This window comes from Malaclemys terrapin, chromosome 2 (assembly GCF_027887155.1).
Source record: "Malaclemys terrapin pileata isolate rMalTer1 chromosome 2, rMalTer1.hap1, whole genome shotgun sequence".
In the NCBI taxonomy this organism is placed as follows: Eukaryota; Metazoa; Chordata; order Testudines; family Emydidae; genus Malaclemys; species Malaclemys terrapin.
Genome location: NC_071506.1, coordinates 253793568 through 253810840, shown reverse-complemented (window position 1 = coordinate 253810840; position 17273 = coordinate 253793568). Strand labels below are relative to the sequence as shown.

The 17273-nt window shown below is 40.0% G+C and overlaps 1 protein-coding gene across 5 annotated transcripts in view; it reads right to left on the bottom strand.

The window, feature by feature from the left end:
* Positions 1-17273, bottom strand: part of PDSS1 (decaprenyl diphosphate synthase subunit 1) — a 34933-nt gene that overhangs the window by 13180 nt on the left and 4480 nt on the right. For 2 of the 5 annotated variants that reach the window (XM_054020753.1, XM_054020756.1), the window contains exons 3-7: positions 16480-16603; positions 15906-16036; positions 4215-4356; positions 2021-2132; positions 1824-1933 (exon numbers count right to left, since the gene is read on the bottom strand). In XM_054020753.1, the coding sequence (XP_053876728.1) occupies positions 1824-1933; positions 2021-2132; positions 4215-4356; positions 15906-16036; positions 16480-16603 (619 nt within the window). Of the gene's footprint in view, positions 1-1819; positions 1934-2020; positions 2133-4214; positions 4357-8181; positions 8280-15905; positions 16037-16479; positions 16604-17273 lie in introns of those variants that run through there. The other 3 variants (XM_054020754.1, XM_054020757.1, XM_054020758.1) reach the window with 3 other exon arrangements.

Genomic DNA, 17273 nt, shown 5'->3' with positions numbered 1-17273 from the left:
ACTCTCAGAGAGGCCAATAAGCAAACTGAAATGGTGGAATTTGTAATGAGAATCTATCTAATGGGAATGGAAGACCCTGTGAATTCTTTTCTTAGGTTGTCAAAATTGCTATCCAATAGCAACAGCTTTCAGTTACACTGAATATGTGGTGAGTCTGAAGCTTGATGTGACTGTCTTTACTTAGGCAAAATTCTCACTGAAGATTTGAGCCTTAGAGAGGAAAACTGTATCACACATTACTATTCATATGAACCATCCATGTCCTGATCTGTTTCTATAAAGAGTTGCCTAAGAAAATACATCTGAATCCTTTTTGGGAGATAAAATTCTCTACTTCCAAAATATAAGACCCCACTGAAGTTTAGATCCTTGGATACTATTGCATAAAGTTAGTAACGCAGTTGAAACCATGACTGTTTTGAAGGTAGGTGTAGATCTGGTATCAATGATTGGTGGTAGCCTTTTTTCAAGGACCCCAACTTTGTTGCAACATTAGGTCTAAGTGAAAAATTAAGAGAAATAATGCTTCATCTGTGTTTTGTTGCCAGTGGATATTCCCAATCTGCTTCAGAAACACAAAAGAAACTATCATGAGTTTAAGAAGCTTTGGAAATAGATTACTCTTAGTTAGAAATGAAACCTTTACGAGATTTAGGTATACCCAAATGTTGTATGCAACTGTGACTGGAGTGTTTTCTATTTTCCTTAAACTGGTCAGATTTCCAGATTCCTCTGAGACAGATTTTTATGGAACGTATACTGTACTGAGAGTGTTCTAATAAGGTATTACAAGATTGGAAATAATAAAATAATAAAGTTCACATAATCCACTTTATTTAGGCAATTTTCAACTGCTCTCTATTGCAAGAATGTACCACTGATTTCAGAATAAAACACTTAACAATAAAACAGTGTGTTAGCAATAAGAGGCAGTTCAAAAAGGATTAGTCTAAGGTTATGTTCCAGCTACACTTCCCTTTTCTGACATTATGGCTCTCTTTGGAGGGGAGGGGGGAGGAGAGGGGAGAAACACATTTTTGTCACTTTCTGCATTTTCTGAACTGGTAATAAACTTTTTTTTAAATAAGAACTTGTCTGTGCAAGTCAATATTCATTTGTTGTGTAACGAAAGTAACAGAATTTGGTGGTAAATACAGAGAGTAGGATATAGCAGGGTCTAACTGACTGTCAGTTTGCTTGGGACTCAGTCCTTGAGTTTATGCTTCTGTCATTTTACAATAATGGAACTAGACATGATTGTTTTAGTCACCCCAACCCATGCAACTAAAAACATATTCAATTCATAAGACTTAATGAGGAGCAGAAGAGAATGTATTTCCTATTTAGAGCAATGCTAAATAGGAAGAACACAAACTGTTTACATTTTTTGCACTGTTTTCATGTAGGGCTCTGCATTACAGTTTACTATGCTACACAATAACAGATGTGAAAGGAAACTTATATTCAACAAATTCTAAGATGAATAGTTCTCGGACATGGATTTTAAAAATAGGCTCAAACGTCTAACATTTTAGAAATCAGCTCAGGAGTCTATAGTGGATCTTACTGTGAAGTGAGTGAGGAAAGAGTAAAAGTCTGTCTCTGCATGTAAAACAGAAAGGAAAGAATGAAAACCAATAATGGAGGCTGCACAGCTGAATTGGGATAAAAATCTCAAACAAAGATCCATTAGGACTGTGGCAAAATACTAATTGAAGAGTCTAGTTTGGAGCATTTCCAAAGAAAATAGCGAGTAATTGGGAATTTAGCTGTGAAGCTTACAGTAAGGTATGTTAACTTGAGGAGAGACAGAACGTACATACTGCTTTACAACTGTTTGCGATAAGACTTGCAGTCTTCTTGAAGGTCTTCTCGAGGTAGTGAGCAAATCTCTCATTTTCATTTTCTTTGGAGCCCAACTGAAGGAATTCACCTACAAAGATGCAGGGACAAAGTCTTTATTTTTTAGGTTTATTGTTTAGACAAAGAAGTATAAAGATACAAATAGAAAAAACCTTACCACGCACCAAATCTTCTATCACCTGACTTAATACCGATATAATAGTAGTGTTTCCAATTCTTGCTAAAGCAACAGAAGCTGCTGAAAGGATAAAATCACCAGCTAAAACAGCCTGAAAAAAAAAAAAACGAGAAGATTTTTTTTTTTTTTTAAATGTCTCTTCACATAAAAAATACTACGGACAATCTGATTCCCTGTATATTTTCCAGGTCTAGTCACATTACATCATTTTCCTCATAAAGTGTACATTTCTTACCGAAAACTGGAAAAAAGGAAAAAATAGTTACAGTATTTAAATTTGAACCATTTTGGAGTTCCCATTTTACAGTGATCTCTTTTTTCCTATATCTGAACGTGTTTTACCTGCGAGGTAAATAAATAAGTTTTAACCATTATATACTGTATTGTATGGTCACTGTGCTACTGTTCTTGTGTAATGTCAGTTAGTTCTAAAGTGTCTTAAAAATCTTGGAAGTGTCATTGATCTTTGTCATCCCCCAGGATTTCATAAAGCATTTGGAAAAAAAAATTATTCAGGAAGATGCTTAGTCATCTTACATATTTCACAAGAGAATGATAACAGCAAAGCCTTTACTATCTTAAGGCATATATTTAACATTTTAAAGCCTGAAAATTCTAATGCTAGTGTAAAAGCTCTTTTGGTTTGTTATTTCAACCAATACATGAGGTACTTAAAAGGAGGCATATTTTCATAGCATTTCAACATGATTTTAGCTACTGTATGCAACTGCCATTAGAGTCTATAGGAATCACATAATAAAAACATCTTCCCACTATACTTTGAAAATGTAGGGTTAGAAAGTTTATCCGTTTTATCCCCTGTATATAGGAATTTATAACATGATCACAATTATGTGATCAGCTCAGATTGTACCTCTTTTTCTAAACATCCCCAGCTTCTACCATAGCCACACACTACTGCCAAGGAGACACACACTAAATACAGTAACTCCTCACTTAATGTTGTAGTTATGTTCCTGAAAAATGCAACTTTAAGTGAAACAATGTTAAATGAATCCGATTTTCCCATAAGATTTAATGTAAATGCGGGGGTTAGGTTCCAAGGAAATTTTTTTGGGAGCAGACAAAAGGCATTATCTACTGTACTGTACTGTGGTGGGGAGTATCAGAGGGGTAGCTGTGTTAGTCTGGATCTGTAAAAAGCAACAAAAAGTCCTGTGGAACCTTATAGACTAACAGAGCATATTGGAGCATAAGCTTTGGTGGGTGAATACCCACTTCTTCAGACACATGTGGTGGGGAGGTGCCCCTGGCTTACTCCTGGGGCTCAGGGCTAGGGGTACGGGGTCTGGGAGGGCGCTCAGGTGGGGGTGCGGGAGGAGGCTCAGGGCTGGGGCAGGCAGAAGGTGCAGAGCACTTACCTGGGGCAGCTCCTGTTTGGTGCAGGGGGTGTGCCAGTGGCTCTGCACAGCGCGGCACCGACCCATGGTGGCGATTCTGGGAGTTCCCCCTTCTTCCCCTGGCAGGCAGGGCCACCCAGAATGCAGGGGCTTTAGGGGCTGCAGGGCCCTGCAGCTCTAAAGCCCCTTTAGGGCCCTGCGAGCACAGGCCGGCGGACTCAGGAGGAGCGGGGCAGCTGCGCAACCGGAGAGAAGTGGCGCTTTCCCCTTCAAAGCGCCGCTTCTCTCCGGCCGCTGGCTGCGCGGCTGCCCCTGCTCCTCTTGAGTCCTCCGGCCCGTGCTCGCAGGGTCGCATTCCGAAAGGGGCTTAGAGCTGCAAGCCAGGGCCCCAGGGCCCCCTTAGCCCAGGGCCCTGCAGCCCCTAAAGCCTCTGCGTTCCGGGTGGCCCTGCCTGCCGCGGGGGTGTGTGTGTGTGTATGCAGCTTCCCCACTCGCTCGCTCCCTCCCTCTCAGAAAGTCCTAAGCACCGCCAAATAGCTGTTTGGTGGCGGGGGAAGCACTGGGGAGAGAGGAGGAGGAAGGGAGGGGGAGGAGGCAGAGAAGAACTTGTGCAATGCTCCCTTGTAAAGTCAGCCAAGCGACGTTATAAGGGAGCATTGCACAACTTTAAACAAGTATGTTCCCTAATGGAGCAGCGACGTAACTTCAAAACAACATTGAGCCGGAGGACATTAAGTGAGGAGTTACTGTATTAGCAACATGACAAATACAAATCTCCACTTTACCAGTACTGTATATAATGACAGACTCACCTTTCTCTCCCCCCAGATTTGATTAACAGTCATTTTTCCTCTCCGAGAATTTGCATCATCAATGACATCATCATGAACTAGACTAGCAGTATGGATCATCTCTGCAATTATGGCCACAGAGCGTTGGCTTGCTTGCACCTCCCTAAAATTATAAAAACCCCACACCTTTAAGTGTCAATCAAGTATACTATGTGCACTGCAATATGCTCATGAAAAACCTCTATGCAAACTAAGAGAAACTTATTTTTCAATAGCAGTGGTTCTCAAAACATGTTCATGTTCTGAACCTATCATTGACTGCCAACCTTCTGAAATTTGTATAAACAGACAAGAGCAAAGTCAGATCATTTTAATACAATGAGTGCAATTGGTTGGTTACATCTCCCCATTTTGTAGCAGTCTGTATATAGACTTGTTAATGGGAGTTATGCCATTAACTTCAATGAGAGCTGAATCAGGCTCTATATCTCTCTGGATATAGGGCTTCAACATCTCACCTCACTGCTCACAACCCTCACTGCTCCAATATCTGCAAGTCAGGATACAGTTTGGTTCTGTCTTCCTGTGTTTGTGCTACTGCCCTTCCCAATTTTGATGTTTCCCACAAATTTGATTGTGACTGAATTTACACCAAAGAAAGACTTGGACAATGATACTTGAAGGAGCCACAGAATGCAGATACATCTCTACCTCAATATAACGCTGTCCTTGGGAGCCAAAAAATCTTACCGCGTTATAGGTGAAACCACATTATATCGAACTTGCTTTGATCCACCCGAGTGCGCAGCCCCGCCCCCCGGAGCACTGCTTTACCGCATTATATCCGAATTCATGTTATATCGGGTCACGTTATAGCGAGGTAGAGTGTACTTGTGAGTTCTGCTAGTCAAAAACATCTGAAAACCTTTTGTGTTCCCTGGGCTGGGCTACATTTAGCAAGAGGCATCACTATTTTAAAATTGATATCCTTCCCTACTGTAACAGAAGCAGATTTCAAGATCATGTGAAAGTGCCCTGTAGACCATAGTTTGAAAGACCACTACTCTAAGAAAATTACATTAAATGGTCCTGGTTTTACTGTAGTATCCTTTCTTCTGTTTATGTTATTTAAAGAACAATTCCGCCACCACCATCCTGACTCAGGGGTTCTGATAAATTTAGTAAACTTAAATGGCAGGTTCAAGAAAAATAAAAAGGCTGCAAACATGAATATATAGCTGAGTATAGGTTTGGAACTGAAATTTAAGTAAATTTTGCTGATAATCCATGAGCCAGAATAGATACCAGATTACTCTTCCATAAGAGTGCAGGGGCACCACAGCTAAGTAGAAAAAAACCCTAAGACTCAATGAACATAAGGAACAGATTCATTCTACCATAAGTTGCATTTTTCAGTCCCTTTTTTGACCATATTTTATAAATTTCTCCTTACTCTTCCCATGCAGCCCTAGCAATGTTTGTGTAATACAATGGCATACTTTACATGCAAAACATTCAAGAATCAGTTGAGGTCAAAGTTTGCAAGAGAAAAAGACTTTTCAAAAATATTATTGGCGACTTTTAGACATTAATTTTCTTTCCCCATCCATACTTGTGGGTGAAACATACATACAGTAGAACCTCAGAGTTACGAGCTAACCAGTCAACCACACACCTCATCTGGAACGGGAAGTACACAATCAGGCATCAGCAGAGACAAAACAAAAACAAAAAAACCCGCAAATACAGTACTATGTTAAAGGTTAACTACTAAAAAAATAAATAAATGGAAAGCAGCATTTTTCTTCTGCATAGTTAAGTTTTAAAGCTGAATTAAGTCAATTTTCAGTTGTAAACTTTTGAAAGAAGAACCATAATCTGTTCAGAGTTATGAACAATCTCCATTCCTGAGGTGTTCGTAACTCTAAGGTTCTACTGGAGGTCTAATAAAGAGCAAAATAACTGCATTAAAGGAATACTATTCACAAAGTGTCCAGTTCAAGCGCAACCCTGATTTTTCCAAAGCATGGTCATGACCCCCAGGATTGTACTGTACTCTCTATTTTAGATTCCGCAGCGTTTCTCAAGTGCAGCCACCGTGGCTGCATGAGGCCACCAGAGGCTCTTCTTGTGGCCACAGCGTCCTGGGCTGTGATTAGGGGAAGGGGGCAAAGTAGCGGCCCCCCCTCTCCCTGTTGCTCCTGGATGCACTGCCTTGGTGTTGGTTGCTGGAGCCACAAGCAAGGGTTGGGTCCTGCTCACCCCTGGAGATACCTAGGGCACAATGCAGGAGGACCAGGCAGCCGGTGAGTTCCCCACCTTCCCAGAGGCGGTGGGGCTCAGGCTTTGGGCTTCAGCCCTCGAGTGGCAGGCTCTGGCCCAGGTGCTTCATTCTCCATCCCCAGGCTCCAGACGCAGCACTTCAGGTTCCAGCCCCCCCCCGCTGCCTCCCCCGATCCACCATTCAGGGCTTAATTTGTCCCCAGGCTTGGTGGGGCTGAGTAAAACTGCTGTGAAAAGCGATACTTGTATGTTTGTTAATATCACTTTTCACAACAGACTTACTAGTTAGCAATAAATAAAATTACAATGCTTTGGACATTATACATATATACATATATACACATATATACATATTTATTTGTTTTTCCTAAAGCTAATTACATATTTTAGGAAAAAGTATGAAAGTGGCCACCAAAAAATTTGTCCTGAGAACCCCTGGTCTAGAGTGAAGTAATGAGGCAACAGACTACATCATGCCCAAGGTCATCTGGTTCCAAAGAGACCGCACCCTGGAACACTGCAAAGTTGATTGGCATCCTTGTTGTTGAAGATGGTTTTAAAGAGATGCCTGAACAGCTGGACTGCAGACCCTTAAAGTCTGCAGACCCTTATCTTCACTGTGCTCCACACATGGGAGGTCTGAATTGCAGACTCTCCAAAGCTGGTTAACAACTCACTAACATCTGGAGACATGACCAGCAAGCTTAGAAATCTGTATTCTAAATTTGAAAGATACAGAATGCAGCCTCCAACGACTGTTGAACTGACTCTCTTGATTCCTCTAAGATTTTGGGTGTCTTCAGAGACTGAGATAATTGGGATTGTATTGCATCATTCATTCTGTCAGAATATGAGCATGAACCCTTATCAACCAAAGCCACACCTTGATTGGCCAATTAAGTCTTTTGGATGATGTCACACCAGTGATTTAACTCAATGGGGGGCCACCTAGGGATCTGGGGCAAAATCAGTACTTGGTCCTGCTAGTGAAGGCAGGGGGCTGGACTCAATGACCTTTCAAGGTCCCTTCTAGTTCCAGGAGATGGGATATCTCCATAAAAAAAATAAAATAAAATAAAAAAATGGCTCATAGCTGCTTATTTATTCATTTTTTAAAGAGGTGGAGGGGAAGTAATGAGGGAATATATATGGGGTTAGCTGGGGTATAGAGGACAGCAATGAGGGAGCAGAAAAAGCAACATTTTCAAATCATTCCCTTCCTTAGAAGCGCCAACCTGCTCTTTCAGCGAAGTCTGAAACCTTAAAAATGAGCCAATCATGCTAATTTCCAGCAGAACCAGAATAAATTAAAGAGAAAACATAAAATCTTGAAATCACTTCAACTAATTACAAAAGGAATTTAAGTCTTGTTGCACATGGTTTAAATACATTTAAATTTAATAATCAGCAATGAAACTGGAAGGTGACATCTTGCCAGTCTGCCGACATAGGTGCCAAGATATGACCCTATTTTTATGCAGAGCACTTCATAGCTTTTAGTGAGGAATTCTGCATGCAAAACAATGGCAGGATATGGCCTGTAGTTTGTGAAAAAAGGAATCATTGCTCACTATAAGAATAAAAGCTGGACACTTTCATGGTTGTTTTAAGATAGCTCTAATATGCATTAGAAACTTTGTTAGTTCAACACTTCAGTATAAATTTTTTTTCCATAAAATTATTTTTAGTAAATCATACAACTTACCTTAAAACAACTGTAAAAGTTTCCAGCCTCTTTCATGCATTCAACTGCTCATTGGAATTCCCTTTGTCATAAACTATGTCAGCAGACTGGACTTCCTGCTGGAAAGTAGCAGTAAAATGGCAGCGCTCATTGACACACCAGAACCATTCAATGGTATGAAGATAGCACAATAATGACAGACATTTCAAAAGCAAGTTTTGAAAGTTCTGTTTTAAAAGTACAGTTCTTCTCCGAAAAGTGACTTTAAAAATGGCATTCTAGGGTTCACATTTACGGTGTCTGATTTCTGTACAAAATGTGCCAATTTTACAAGGAACTTTTAAAAAAAATTAGCTAGTATGTCTGAAAACTCAATTTGGGCATCAAGCAAGGTCCTTTCTATCTCACACATCAGTAACAGTAATAAAGATTTTGCAGGCAAAGTTATTCCCTCTGTAATGCTACTGGAAGCCCTGATAGGAGCATAATAAATTTTGTTGATGATGCTCAAGAAACAATAGGAACTTGGTCATTCTCTCTTAGCAGCTTCCACTCTGCCATGCTAACAGAAGGAAAAAAAATTTTTAGTGATTAAGGTCAGCAGATAATGCTGGATACACACAGACTGGCTGAGGATGACGGTGCCATTTTTACAAAGTTCTCAGAGTAGAACCACACCACCATTTTATATATTATTTAGTAAATATGTGCAACCTTAACTGCCTTTTTGTGTATATGCATTATGATAGCCTTTAATTACACAATCACGTATTGTTTTGTTAGCAGGCCCCTTGCTTTGTTTTGTGCACATACTGGACAGACAACAAGATAGGTTTGTATAGTGAATTGGTTTGGGACTGCAGTACCCTTGACCTTTTCTGCTAGTATAGTGTGCAGTCGCAGAGGCCTGCTGCAAGAGGCAGAACGATGTTGTGGGTAAGGTAGTATTTCTGTATGGAACTCATTATTTACAACTTCATAGAGCTTTGTAACACCCTGCCAGGTAGGTAAATACTGCTATTCTGACTTTAAGGATGGGGAAAACAGCAATGTGTGGGCTGACCCCCAGTCCTATGCGCTGACCACACCTCGCAGGATAAGCTTCCACTTCCTGCTGGGAATCTGTTGCTGGGGAGGAAGTGTGTACGTTCAGGAGTGTAAACCAGAAGTTGTGAGGGTGCAAGGAGTTGGGGAGGCATGGATTAGGGAGCTGTCAAGATAGCTACCTGATGCAAACAGCTGAACAATAAGCAATGTACATGATGATTGTGAGGAAGTGAAGATGCTGTCAAGTAGTCCTATACTATAATAATGAACGGAGTGTAAGAAGCGATACAGATTGGACAGCGACAGAGACGTCAGCTTTGTTTCTGTTGCCCTTCGAGGGGGTCTAATCTCCCTACTTTGTTTCTAAGTCTCTTGTGCTCACCTCATTTTTCCTCCTTTGATATTTCTGTATCTCTTCCTCCTTCTCTTTTCTTTCAGTCGCTCTCTGAATTATGGCTACAGCACAGGACATGCATATTTCTAGTTACAAACTATAGGTGGTGCGTCTGGGAAACCAGTAAAGTGCAGAAGCACAGCTCCCGTCAGGCAAAGGGATAATTTGCTTTAGTGATAATTCTGTGAGATTCTCCCATTATGTGTTGTGAATAACTCCAGGAGAATGTGTGAAAACACAGGATTCACACAATCCCAATTTAAACCCCTTACCAGGACTCCAGCTCTCACACGCCGAGATAAATTTCAACAGTTAAACAACAGACAAAAAGCTATTGCCCAAGGGACCTAAACTCTTAGGTTTGTATTTACAGCACTACGATCTTTAAAAGAGAAGAAAAATCATACCAGCGCTGAACAATTTGCATACTTCATCCACTGATCTTGTGATGAGGACACAAGGGATCCAAAACATTAACTGAGTGTGTAATTTTCCTTGCAGTGGCTTGGATAATGTGAACTTGTTGAAGGGGGAAAAAAGGCTAATTTACTGAGAATAGTTTGGGGACCCATTTTTTTAATCGTAAGAAATATGACCATGCCATCAATCCTGCAAGCTGTTCTGTGTGGGTGGATTCCTGCTTCTGCATGGAGCTCCAATAGGATTCTCCATGGGCACTGGGGTCCATCCATGCAGAACACATACCAGAATTAGGGCCTAAGATTGTGTAAACGGATGTTCTGTTAGTTTAATGGATTCAGAGGGAGCATTTTCCTTTCTACTGCTTTTTACACAGCAAAGAAGATTTTAACAGGGGAAACTATGTTGGATGAAGAAGGTTGTACAAGAGTTGGGACTGGCAGTTGGAGAAGAAGAAAATGAAATGCAGTAACACAACCCCTGGAGGCAGAGAGAAGGAGGGCTCAGCTGATGAAAAGCAGAGCAAACTGTCTGAAGAACGGTGCCAGGGAAGAGAGAGGATGAAGAACAAAAACCAGTAAAAGGGACCACTGAGAAAATGGCAAAAAGACAAAAAAAAAAAAAAAAAAAATCCACCTGAAAGTGGGAAGTTACTTTTCTTTAAAAATTGTGCTTTTCTGAAGAGATCATCTGGCAGGAGTCACAATCCTATATCTTTGTTTCTTTGCACAAGACTAGCTGAACTCTCTTAGCTCTCAAGGGTTTTTGATCTTTGAGGGCAGCAGTAGCATGGTGAAGTATAATCAAGGCACCCTATTAATATTTGTGGGCTATCTCCCCCTGCCAGATATAATGCTGCCCTCCAACTGTTCCAGTCAATTTCTTTGATTGCACAGGGGGTGAAGCTCCTAGAAAGAAAAGTAAAGTAAAAATGATCATTAAGATAAGACAAAAAAAATGCTTCAAAAGGAAAGATAAGATCCAGGAGAAAAACATCTCAAATAGGTAAACTCCAAACATGAAGGAGAAGTGGATGGGTGAGTGAAACTCACCCATAATGATGTTTTCAGAGAAGCAAAGTTATAGATGAATAATGTTCCCTTCTCCATAGGTAGCATCTGTGCAGGATTCTCACTCTTGGATAGTAAAAAGTAATAACTTGCCAAAAGGAAAGGAAAGCACAGCTGTAAAGAGCCTCAACAACAAAGCTAATGACAATGTGAACAGGAAATACATGTTTGTGTACATTTATCATATAGTATACAATAACTAAGAGACCTCTCAAAGTTCAGCATCAGATCAGGTATATGGCCTGCTAGAAAGACCTCAACACTAGAGAAAAGATCCAGGCAAAACTTGAACTCATAAGCCAATATCCCAAAATAAAACAAACCTTAATTTTTTATTTGACCTCCCCTGCCCTGGAAACATGTATCAACATGAAAAACAGTATACTGCAAACTTGCATAAACACATATATACACATTGGGTAAAGTCATCTAGATTTACCTAGAGAGAAAGAGGGATGCAGCAAGGAAGAAGAGAAGAAAATGAAATCCTGGTATTTCATTTCTTTTCCCCTGCCAAAGCATTTCATTTTTGTCACTACCCAACATTTCATTTCCAAAACTTAGACAAAAAGGAGGCAGTTACTCAGCTCATCTGGACACAAACAGCTGGAATAGGGTAGGTGACAGAGAAGGCTGAAATATCAAAAATGGTTCAGGAAGCACTGACACTGACTGCATGAAAACCAACAAGCAAAAGATGCCAGGGACACCAGTTTCCATGCCAAAGCTTTTGCACTGAGAGAAGAAGCATCTGCCTCAGCACAAAAATCATTCCAGTGTACCGAGAATCATACTCCTGCTGATACGGCGGAAGGCAATGCCCGAAAGTTGGTACAGAGAGTTTAATGAAGGCATCCTGTCTAGCCACAGAGGAGCCTGCCCATGTCTAAAGGAGAACACACACACCCCACCCATGTTTCTTCAGGACATTGAACAGATGGCAAAGCCCACACCAGATCATCTGAGTTCATCTTCAGAGTTGTCAACCCAGTTTCCCAAAATAAATAAATAAAATAAAATAAAATAAAATAAAAATCAGCACCCACTTTGATAAACAATTTTTCAACTGCTCTATTCTCTGTCAGGAATAGAGCATTAAAAACATTGTATTGCCACCACTAGCTGAAGCAAGGGAAAGATTGAAATTAAACATATTTTTAAATTAGTAAAAGTGGAGTGGTGACAATAAATCATAATGTTAAGATGAATACAATTATGTAACTGATAATAAGGGTTTAATGATAAAGATAGTTTTGAGCAGTTGCAGCCAGGAATAACAAGGTGGTGATCACAGGGAATCATAGTCAGTGAAAGTAAAAAGGTGGTCTTGGAGCGATTTGGCCAACAGCAAACAGGCAGGCTGAGGTGAGATAAAGGTCACTCCAAAAACCTGGAGGGAGGAGTCAGTCGAGCATGGCATAGGTTTTCAATCAGGTCCTCCTTTGATTGACAGATGAGTTTAGCAGCTGTGATTGGTTCATAAGAACAGACCAATCAGGGAAAGCATAAGGATGGTGATTGTGGATGAGTATGCTAATGATAAGGATTGAATAAACAATCAATCAGAATAGGCTACAATCTGTATACAAGGCAGGTTGCTGGCAGGCTTCATTCACTGTGAGTGGGAGGCGCTGGAGTGAGTGAATATTAGGAGAATCATCAGAAGCTGAAATCACTGAAGAAAGAAGAACCAAGGCAATGCAGTTGGAGCAGTGGCAAAGAGCAGAGGGACAGAAGACTGTGGAGAAGTATGACGACACTCACATTAAGAAATTAGAATGTACATGCCTGAGATAATAAAGCTGGATGTTTGTGTACATACATTTGTTATTTTAAGTTGTAATAAGAACTTGCTGTCAGCATCCTGTATGTGATTGGCCATCACATGCAGAATGTAACCACTTAAAGCTATTTCCCATTGTATACTATTGCAATGTTGGGTACTTTAATGTGTATATGTGCCAAGGAAATTTATTTTACCTTTTTGATGTATGCCTTTTGGAAGAATTTAATGTTTTAGATTTATTGTATGAAGACATATTGTGTCAAATAAAGTTTATTTTTGTTTGCAAAGATTGCTGCCTGAGTGTCGATCCTTTGAGCAGAAGGCAGTATCCGTGTCCTCCCAAGGGTCACCACAGTTAGTCTGTTCTGGAAGTTCTCCAAAGGTCAAAGGGAAAACCCCTGGTAAAACCCTGGCAATTCCTCCATAATGGGCCACCCCCTTTCAACTACCAAAAACAGACAAATTGAGGATTAAGTTACTGATATAGGCAGGCCATTGTGGGGGTGCCTTAAGTCTGATTTTGGGGGTAACAACTTCTTCTAGCTGTGACTCACCAGTAAGTTCAAAGATATCTCATCATGGAATAGGGATTAGAAATTTTAATTCTATAGTATGAGACAATATATTCACGTGATGTTTAAGAAAAGTTTTGTAAATGACTTCCAATAGTTCATGGATTAGGGACCTAATTTTATGGAGTTCCAGGGGCTTCTAAACAGCTTATTTAGGTTAATCTTTCTATCTATCCAATGGGACTCAGTGCTCAGTCTAGAAGATACCATCAGAGATGCTTAGTTTTGCAGTTCTCAAACTGTGGATTTGTGTCTCCAGAGAGAACATGCTTGTTAACAGCAAAAATGTTTTTAAATAAATAAATATGTAGAGGTGAGAAATAACAGACCTCAACCCTATTGTCCCTTTGCAAATTCGTGTACACAGAGTCAATCCCTTGCCTCTCTCTAAAAGTGCAAAGTTTCAAAAAGTTCAATGAATAGAAGATTGTTGGGGGCGGAATAGATCTGGATAAGGAGAAAAAGTCTGGAGATAAACGTGAGAAGTGAGAGACATATGCTTGTTTTGTTAAAATATTATACGTTTGTTGTTGAAGAAAAAAATCCAGAATACTTAACGTTGTTGTTTTAGTTAAATAAAACAATTTAAATGTCTGTCAGGTGATATTCTCCTCCTAATACAGCATGGCAAGAAAATCCTCCAAATATTAATGATTAAACTGTTGAATTAGAGATAGTTCCCAGTGATTTCATAAATATCTGCTTCAACTACTTTTGGTAAATGAAATAACCAATCATTTTCTGATATAGCTATAAAACTAATCTGAAAAATTTTCAAAATAAATCACTGTTTAAAAATGTATAGTGTGTACCTTCTCAAAATGAAACCTACATCTATCTCTGAGTTGTGAGGAATATGCATTAAGGTTATAACAGCCAACAAGAATGCACTTTTATGTAGAAAACCATGATTAAATCGAGTCTTCCTGACTAGTGATTTAAATCATGATCTAAATCAAATCCACCCTGTCACCAACCCAGATAGGCACTGAACCACAAAACAAAAACAAGCAAGTGGCTTACCAAGTACTAATGTGCTTAATAGCCATAAAACTGCCTAACAAATTTAGATGTCGAGGAGTGGGAAAATAAAAGAAACCGTGAAAGCACTGCTGAAGTACACAAAAGTGCCTGAACCAAAGGCCTCAGAAATTTAGAATACTGAACTGGACTTGACTAAAGGCTGGAACCGAGAAATCAGGTCCGGCTCCAGGCACCAGCACAGGAAGCAGGTGCTTGGGGCGGCCAATGGAAAGGGGCGGCACGTTCGGGTCTTCGGCGGCGGGTCCCTCAATCCTTCTCGGAGGGAAGAACCAGCCGCCAAAGAATGAATAAAGCAGCACGGTAGAGCAGCCGCCAAAGGGCTGCCGATTGCGACTTTATCCCCCCCCTCTCCTTCTTCGCCGCTTGGGGTGGCAAAAAAGCTGGAGCCGGCCCTGTGAGAAATGATATCTAAAATGATGGGGGAGGGATATCTAAAATAGTGGGGAGGGATAACTCAGTGGTTTGTGTATTGGCCTGCTAAACCCAGGGTTGAGAGTTCAATCCTTGAGGGGGCCACTTAGGGATCTGGGGCAAAATCTGTACTTGGTCCTGCTAGTGAAGGCGGGGGGCTGAACTTGATGAACTTTCAGGGTCCCCTCCAGCAATATGAGATAGGTATATATAACCCTTCCCCCTTTTCCAAGCAACAGTCTCTGTCCTTTGCTGAATACAGACAGGAGGATCTGTCTGGAAAATTGGTGAAGGGCAGCATTTACAACCAGTAGGGGTAACGAGAGATAGCCTGTACAGGACCTGCATCATGTTCTACCTCAAGGGCCAAACAACCTAAAGGAATTATGCCAGTTTTGAGCTAATCCTAATTTCTGGGAGTGAAAATCCTGCACAAATTATATCTTTAGAGAAAATAGTTTTTCCTCCCAGTTATTGTTCATCTTGCTGCATAGAGCGTATGAAGGGTACTAATTGCTTCCAGGCCTGTCATGTTTAAATATAAAATACTATTTCCCTCCCACAATGAACAATTTCTTAGTTAGTAGCTATAGAGATGCTTATAAATAGAACAATAGTTTGGGTGAAGTGTAAACTGGTTTACTGGGTGGTGTGTGTAGTAACAAACTATTTAAGTTACAAGATGTGACTATGACCAAAATCTTCACAAATACCAGAACTGTGGATTGTCTCTTTCCCTTCCATAACTACAACCATACATTTCACAATTCTACTGGAAAAGTTCACCAAAACTATTTATTCAGCTCCACAATAGAGATCACTGTTTTGTGAGTGTAAAATATACTTAATGATACAAAATAAAATTGAAGTTTCATGGGTCACCTTATCGTTTTGATGAAGTCACTAGACAAATTTTGTGAAATTTTTAAAGACTGATAGGTCTGAAAAATCTTAGAGTTTCTATTTGTCCATACCAATATATTTCAAAACCAGGGACTCACCCAGAGTTATTATGGTGAATATTGCACGCCCTTGCCATTAGCACCACAATCATTGGTCGAAAGGCTTTCCCTTTTCCATCAAAGTAATATTCACACATTTCCCTAAGTTCTGCTGTAGATACAAGTAGTTCCTGTAAACAGAACAATGTATTACTTTCAAAGATACATAATCAACCTGGATTACAGGTCAGGAACATGCATTCAAATCCTCTTAGCTAGTTTGGTTTTTCTCCCTCCAATTTATGTTGGAATTGGTTTTAAGACTATTCTTAAGACTATTCCTCATGATAACTTGGGGAAAAAAAGATTAAGAACAGAGAAGTACTCTAGATAGTGGAAACAGAGAGTCATTTTTCTGCTTCCATTAGTTACGTAATGATTTCCTCTTCCCCTTCATTTTAGATTTAGAGGAGATCACATGACAGCAATACACGTAGACTATCAAGAGAAATCTTCCTTCAATTACTTTGCTTAGAGTTTTGGTAAACTTTAAAGGGAACCAGATGGTAGCATTTAACTGTTTTCAATGTCAGAATCATTACATTGTCCTAAAGCATTCACCAAAACTTCCTACCTTTTTAATATCTTCATACAGATTCTTCAAGTCTTTCCGACCAAGTTTAAAAGGGTCCTTGAATTTTTCATCAGTAACTGTTTTACTACAGCTACATGTTCGTGAGGTTGTTGTATGATGAAACCTGGCAACCGTATGATCCAAAAGAATTAAGATTGTTAAAAATGGCTTTTTTTCTGACTTTACACAACATAAACAATTCATGAAGGCTCTTGCCTCCCCAAAAATACTTTCAGACAGCACAGTGAGACATTTAGCATGGCTACATGTCAGGATATGTTAAATGTGACACCGATTTTAGAGTGATGTGTAAAATGCAGCATTTGAGAAAATGTGTTCAGTAAACTAGAGAGGACTTTTTAGCAATGCAATTTTTGTTTTTCTTTCCTTGATAGACAATTTGCAGGTGTAGTCAACACCTGTAATTTGGTGTCAACAGAATGACTTTACCATCCCTTTTTTTCTTAAAGAAAGTGGTTTCTATTTTGGAGTTGAATATACTCTACACTCTATGCAGCTAGTCACTCTGGCCAACCATGTCTACATCAAATTCAGTCATCCAGGTAGGACAAAGAGTCAGAGCCTCTTTCTGGATATGCCAGGATCGATAGGGAATGAGCCTAATTTCCTTGAATTTGAGGGTTATACCCACACACTAGGTTTCCTCTATTTCAACCTCAGGACATTACCTGAGCTTTTTTCATTGCTGCAAGTTTTTCCATGATGGGAGCATTTCAGTCTACCTTCATGCCACATCAACAGAAAATGTAATATGACCTATATTAAATTGGTCT